This window comes from Entelurus aequoreus, unplaced genomic scaffold, assembly GCF_033978785.1.
Source record: "Entelurus aequoreus isolate RoL-2023_Sb unplaced genomic scaffold, RoL_Eaeq_v1.1 HiC_scaffold_430, whole genome shotgun sequence".
Taxonomy (NCBI): Eukaryota; Metazoa; Chordata; class Actinopteri; order Syngnathiformes; family Syngnathidae; genus Entelurus; species Entelurus aequoreus.
In genome coordinates, this window is record NW_026908324.1 from 2,501 (window position 1) to 9,701 (window position 7,201).

Sequence of the window (7,201 nt, forward strand, 5' to 3'; positions counted from 1 at the left end):
AGAGGAGAATGACGAGTATCAGCGCAAGAAAGATGAACAAAGAAAAAAGGTAATTTAGAAAACTCTCAAATCATCACAAAAAGGGCAATACTGTAATATTTACAGGATTACTATCGTACTGTGTAAGTCTGTACGTTTCATGTTCAAAAAGCAGTACCGCGTGTAGCCGCTAGATGGCGGCAAAGGCAAGCATGATACTTTTTAAAGCTTACACTGGACACTTCATTAGGTACACTTGCACAATCTGACAATGTCCTGTTAAATCTTTGAAAATATAGTAATGATTTCTACAAGGTTTCTGAGTAAGACCGTGATATTTATTTTGTCTATTCAGGAACTTTGATCGTTTTACGAACACACAAAAGTTAATTGCTGTGAGGTTTCGCAGGCCGAGCGTAACGAAAAGAGGGCGGAGGAGGAGCAGCAGCGCAGGCGCCAACAACAACGACAGGAGCACTTCAGGTGATATTGTAACAACAATTATTATTAATCATAATAATAACTTCAACACTCTGGTTTTAATCAAATGACAAACTTATTTTTACACTTGCACAACAAACCTTGTACACTCCTTTAATATTACATCATATATATAAGCCTTTATTCATAATAGTTGTATTATTATATATTATAATATTACAACTATACAGTATTTACCAATTTATTTTTTTATTATCCTTTTTATTAAGTAGGTTTTTATTTTTTTTACCACCACTATTACCGCTGTTAATATGACATCAAATTTAAGAAGCCTGTATGTATATTAGTTGTATTATCAATAATACAACTCTATTATTTTTTAATAATCATTTTTTTTATTTAATTAGGTTTTTGTTTTTTACCACCACCATTGTTAATATTACATACACGTATGTATATGAATTGTATTAAGAATACTAATAGTGATAATACAAATATTAATGCTATTGGTAGTGATAATGATAATAATACTCCGTTAAAATAAATCTAATGGAATTAAAATGAGATACATTCATATAGAAAAAAATATGTCTATTATTATAAAATAACTTTGACATTTTTACGACCCTTTTTTTATTTCATAAGGTTTGTAAAAAATCAATTTAAATGCAAACAAATGTAAAACAATATGTAATTCATTAGCGTTATAGTCCCTGTTTATTAGCATTTTTTTTTTTTTTTTTACAAAATAATGTTTTAACAAATTATTTAAAACAACATATTTGTTTTTTTTGTATTGATAATTTTTTAAATGTAACACAGTTAAAAAAAAGTAATATAAATAGAATAAATTCAAACAAAATAAAATCATACATTTTTTTTAATTATTGTTTTTACTGCTTTTAAATCGGGAAACCTTTTATAATTTTTTTTTACAAAAACGCAATTTTAACAAATCAATCAAATATATTTGAATACAATTTATTAAAAAGTGGATTGAAACAATCTCAAAACAATATATCTAACCTAATAAATGTACAATATATGTGAACAAAAAGTAATGAAAACAGAGAAAATAAAACAAAATAAAATCTTTTTTTCAAATTCTTGCTCTTACTTCGTTATTTAAAAATGCATTTAAATCAGAAAAGCTTTGATCATTTTCACAAAAATAACATTTGAACAACTCAATCACACATTAAATCAATTTAAATATATATGAATACAATTTATTAAAAAAAAAATTAAAACAATCTCAAAACAATGCATTTAATTTATATTTAAATAAAAAAATAATTTAAAAAAATAAATATATATATATATATATATATATATATATATATATATATATATATATATATATATATATATATATATATATATATATATATATATATATATATATATATAGTTTTAAAGAAAAATAATAATTCAAATTGGAAATCCTTTAATACATTTTTCCAAAATAACATTTGAACAAAACAATTAGAAATAAAATCAATGTAAATATATATGAATAAAATGTATAACAAGTTGATTAAAACATTATCAAAACAATAAATAGTGTTATTAGTATTGTTTTTAATTTATTACTTGTTTTTAAAAGAGAAAAACTAAATCAATTCAAATGTGTCATTTATTTAAAAAGTCATAATGCTTGAGCACACTTGGTACAATATTGAAAGAATATAAATGCTGTATTATTATGCACATAATACAGTTGTATTATAACATATGAATGTATGTAGGAGATGATGAATAATCCAGTTTAGTCACTTTAGTTGAAGTCTTCCTCCTCCCTGCTGCACATGAATTATGAATTATGAGTTCTGTCATCCCACGGCCAGCTGGAAACACATGTGGAGCGCGAGCAAGCGTGCATGCTTAAAAGCTGCACACGTACTGTAAATCTGTCAGAGTGGGTGGAGTCAGGGGAGGTCACATGATGACGCATGAGTAAAATGGCAGGAACAAGCAAGTGCATGCAAGTGGACCCTCAAACAGACTATTTCTTATGTTTCTTATGAATGACCACAAGTTGTTTTGATTGTTGTCAGAGTGAACTCGGCCTTCCTGCACAACCTTGACGGTCGTGATGGTTGTCGTCAGAGCTCACCTGGACCCCATGACGGTTGAGCGGCGGCAACAGGTGAGCGCATGCAGATGTAGACAAAGCCTGTTAGGATATTTCAAATGCAGCTACTGCCATCTCGTGAAGGACTACACGAGGGGGTTGCCCACAGCCACTGCTTTAAAGGTTTTCTTTGGAATACCAAAAGGGTCAAAGTCACGTTGAAAGTGGCGAGACTCGCCCTTTGAGTATTTTGTCTGTTTTTTTATTCACTTTTTCTTGATGTTACTTAATTATAAATTGCAAACTACTGTAGTTGAATCAACAGCACCTCTGCTGGTTGCAGCCAATAACTGCAATTTATTTGGAGGCATTGGTATGTATAATAAATGTTAGCGATGTCCGATATCATCGGCCGATAAATGCTTTAAAATGTAATATCGGAAATTATCGGTATCGGCTTCAAAAGTAAAATGTATGACTTTTTAAAACGCCGCTGTACGGAGTGGTAAATGGACGTAGGAGAAGTACAGAGCGCCAATAAACCAGTCACATAATATCTATGGCTTTTCACACACACACAAGGCATTCTTGGTCAACAGCCATACAGGTCACACTGAGGGTGGCCGTACAAACAACTTTAACACTGTTACAAATATGCGCCACACTGTGAACCCACACCAAACAAGAATGACTAACACATTTCGGGAGAACATCCGCACCGTAACACAACATAAACACAACAGAACAAATACCCAGAAACCCTTGCAGCACTAACTCTTCCGGGACGCTACAATATACACCCCCCACCCCCAACCCCGCCCACCTCAACCTCCTCATGCTCTCTCAGGGAGAGCATGTCCCAAATTCCAAGCTGCTGTTTTGAGGCATGTTAAAAAAAAAATAATGCACTTTGTGACTTCAATAATAAATATGGCAGTGCCATGTTGGCATTTTTTTCCCATAACGTGAGTTGATTTATTTTTGGAAAACCTTGTCACATTGTTTAATGCATCCAGCGGGGCATCACAACAAAATTAGGCATAATAATGTGTTAATTCCACGACTGTATATATCGGTATCGGTTGATATCGGTATCGGTAATTAAGAGTTGGACAATATTGGATATCAGCAAAAAATCCATTATCGGACATCTCTGATAAATGTGTATAATCTACGGAGCCAAAAAAGTGACATGGGGGAGATATTTTTTTTAATTATTTATTTAGTTTTTGTGTATGTATATCGTGCGCATGAGAAAGTTATAAAAAATATTAAAAAAAAAAAAAAAAGATACTTTTTTAATTTATTTTTTAGACATGTATCTCGTGTCTAAAATTTTTTTTTTTTTTAATTATCATTTATTTATTTTTATTTTTTATTTTTTATAACTTTAAAAAAAGTTTCTCGTGCGCACGAGATAGTTTCTCATGCGAGATACATGTCTAAAAAAATACAAAATAAAATAATAATTATTTAAAAAATTGTTTTCCCCCCCATGTCCCTTTAGGGGCTACGTAATAATCGTCTGATAAAAAAAAAAAAAGTAAGGCTCCATTTTTTAAATGTGCTAGCTTGATGCTAATTTCTTTTGCATATGCCATGTACATGCTAATGGTTAGCATCAGCGTTTCTACATGGCGATTTCAACACCTCAGAATTTGATCATGAAAACTACAACTAAGATAAATGTTACAATCAAACAGCTGATGTGTCATATATTCATTACTTACAGTACAAACACTCAACATTAGACAAGATTGGCACATTCAACTTAATGGCAAAGACTACTTCCAGACTACGGAAACACACAAAGGACAAACTAAAATGAATGCATACTTAATAAATGAGACTAAAAGTCTAAGAAAACTAGACATAACGACTGGACAGACAGCACAATGTTAAATATGTGTTGTTTTGTATTATTAAACAGATTAATATGTATGTTACACACTTAATGACTGAATATTGGTCCTGTTGAGTACAGGTATCGAGTCCCAGATATCGGGATTTGATACCATATCGATTAATTTTGAAAGGTACCAATTTTTCACTGTAACGCAAATCATAGTACACATTTCGCTTTTGCTTTGGCTTTTTTTATTTTTGACTCCAGCGTCGCCTCACTTGTTACCAAAATGATGACAATATTTACGTCTTTTGGAACTTGTTTTTCATTTTCCTAAATATCTTTATTTTTAGGACTTTAGAATTGTTTTAATTTTCATTCACACCTTGGAACATCAAAATTAAGAAAAATATTTGCAAAATAAATTTAAAAAAGTCATAAATACAAATCAAATAATAGAATCAACTTTATTCATCCCAAAACGGGGAAACAGGGTGGTTGCAGTACAGATGCAAAAAGTCTACCAAAATAAAAAAAAATGAAACACATGATAACAGGAGGGAAACATTAAAAGGACATAAAACACATTAAGAGAGCTCAGAGCTGATGCAACCAGCTGCCACTTCAGAGGCGCTATTTCTACATATAGCTACAAAAGTAAACAACCAAAAAAACAAGACAATTGCAATAATAATAATAATAATAATAGATTTATTTTGTAAAAAGCACTTTACATTGAGTAAACAACCTCAAAATGCTACAGTGTATTAAAAATAAAAAAAATAAAAAGATAATAAAAAAATAAATAAAATAAAAACTAGAACAGCCAATAGCTAAAACTAGAATGCGTATATCATGCATTCTACGGGGGAAAATGAAGTCGGCGGCTGCTTACCGTAGTTGCGAGACCTGTTGTGGCTCAATATTGGTCCACATATAAGGCGCACCGGATTATAAGGCGCACTGTCAGCTTTTGAGAAAATTGAGATTTTTAGGTGCGCCTTATAGTGCGGAAAATACGGCACTTGATCAACAGCCATACAGGTCACACCAAGGGTGGGCCGTATAAACAACTTTAACACTGTTACAAATATGCGGCACACTGTGAACCCACACCAAACAAGAATGACAAACACATTCCGGGAGAACATCCGCACCGTAACACAACATAAACACAACAGAACAAATACCCAGATCCCTTGCATCCCTAACTCAACCCCCTCCCCCCACAATCTCCCGAATTCGAAGGTCTCAAGGTTGGCAAGTATGATGCCAGTCAGGGATGTAAAACATTACAATTCATAAAGTATTCATGAGGGCCACAGTTTGACACTGGAACAGATGAATGGTGTTTACACACATCCCTATGTGTAAGTTTGTGTCCTCCTTGTGAATTCTAACACTTTTTGCACCTAAAGAACTGATATAGTATTCTTAATTCCAAAGCTGGACCTGGACCAAGACCAGTATCAGGACCTGGACCAAGACCTGGATTTGGCTTTGAGTGAACTTTTGCAAAGAAGTGAGTCGAGCCTTCCTGATGGCGACTACTAGCCATCACCAGGTGTGAATGAATGATGGGTTCTACATGTAAAGTGGCTTTGGGTACTTAGAAAAGCGCTATATAAATCCCAGGTATTATTATTATTATTATTACTATCAGACACAGACTTTATTCAACGCTCACTTGATTGGCACTTTCCAGGAGGCGGAGCCAAGTGCCATTCAAAAAGTTCAGGTGGGGGGTTTCTACTATCTGTCTGCTTGCACCGACCGGTGACTCACTATAATTTTTTTTAGTCCTTGCAACACTTTTTGGATTGTTTTTTTTTTTTTTTTTTCTCTCTCGCCGTGACTCATCATCTTCATGTCTTGAGTGAGTCAATATGTGCAGCTGCAAGCAACAGCGTTCCTACCCAAATAAGTGATTATTTTCTGGTGCAAACCTAATGACAGTAATATTAAAATATAAAGACACCGCTGGGAGAGGACTGGATATCATACTTGAATGAAATGAAATGTCCCGTACATTTATTATTATTTTATTACAGCATGTTGACATCTGCCAGGGCAGAAACAATATGTCATTGTTTGCTTTGCTGGGTCTCTCTTCACAAAATAATGACGTCATTAAACGACTTTGACTCGGAAACTCTGCTCTTTGTGTCTTAGTGGATTAACGGTCAACACACGCCGACTTTGAACCACAAACAATAGTTCAAAGTAAGGACGAGTCGCAGAAATAACGACCGCGGAGGGGAACGCGGAGCACCGTTCAAGTTGCCAGGGTCGATGATACTCAGAACCCGAGGACCTCCAACGAGTTCAGTATTTTGTGGAAAAGTGTGCCTCAGAAGTCAGCCGTGACTTGGACAAAACTGTCAATCTTGCAAGTTTCAAACAGTAGCACAAAACGTCATTGGTGGGCGTAAATATGTAAAAGTATTCATTAGGGATGTCCGATAATGGCTTTTTGCCGATATCCGATATTCCGATATTGTCCAACTCTTTAATTACCGATACCGATATCAACCGATACCGATATCAACCGATATATACAGTCGTGGAATTAACACATTATTATGTCTAATTTGGACAACCAGGTATGGTGAAGATAAGGTACTTTTTTTAAAAAAATTATAAAATAAAATAAGATAAATAAATTAAAAACATTTTCTTCAATAAAAAAGAAAGTAAAACAATATAAAAACAGTTACATAGAAACTAGTAATTAATGAAAATGAGTAACATTAACTGTTAAAGGTTAGTACTATTAGTGGACCACCAGCACGCACAATCATGTGTGCTTACGGACTGTATCCCTTGCAGACTGTATTGATATATATTGATATATAATGTAG

The 7,201-nt window shown here is 33.2% G+C and overlaps 1 protein-coding gene across 1 annotated transcript in view; it reads left to right on the forward strand.

Annotated features, from left to right (window-relative positions):
* LOC133645526 (epithelial-stromal interaction protein 1-like) overlaps positions 1-6,468 on the forward strand; it is a 6,509-nt gene extending 41 nt beyond the window's left edge. Inside the window, exons 1-4 of the mRNA XM_062040365.1 lie at positions 1-49; positions 389-462; positions 2,478-2,569; positions 5,787-6,468. The exon at positions 1-49 is cut by the window's left edge and continues 41 nt beyond it. Of these exons, the coding sequence (XP_061896349.1) occupies positions 1-49; positions 389-462; positions 2,478-2,556 (202 nt within the window). The 3' untranslated portion in view covers positions 2,557-2,569; positions 5,787-6,468. The remainder of the gene's footprint in view (positions 50-388; positions 463-2,477; positions 2,570-5,786) is intronic.
* Positions 6,469-7,201: the final 733 nt, after the last annotated feature.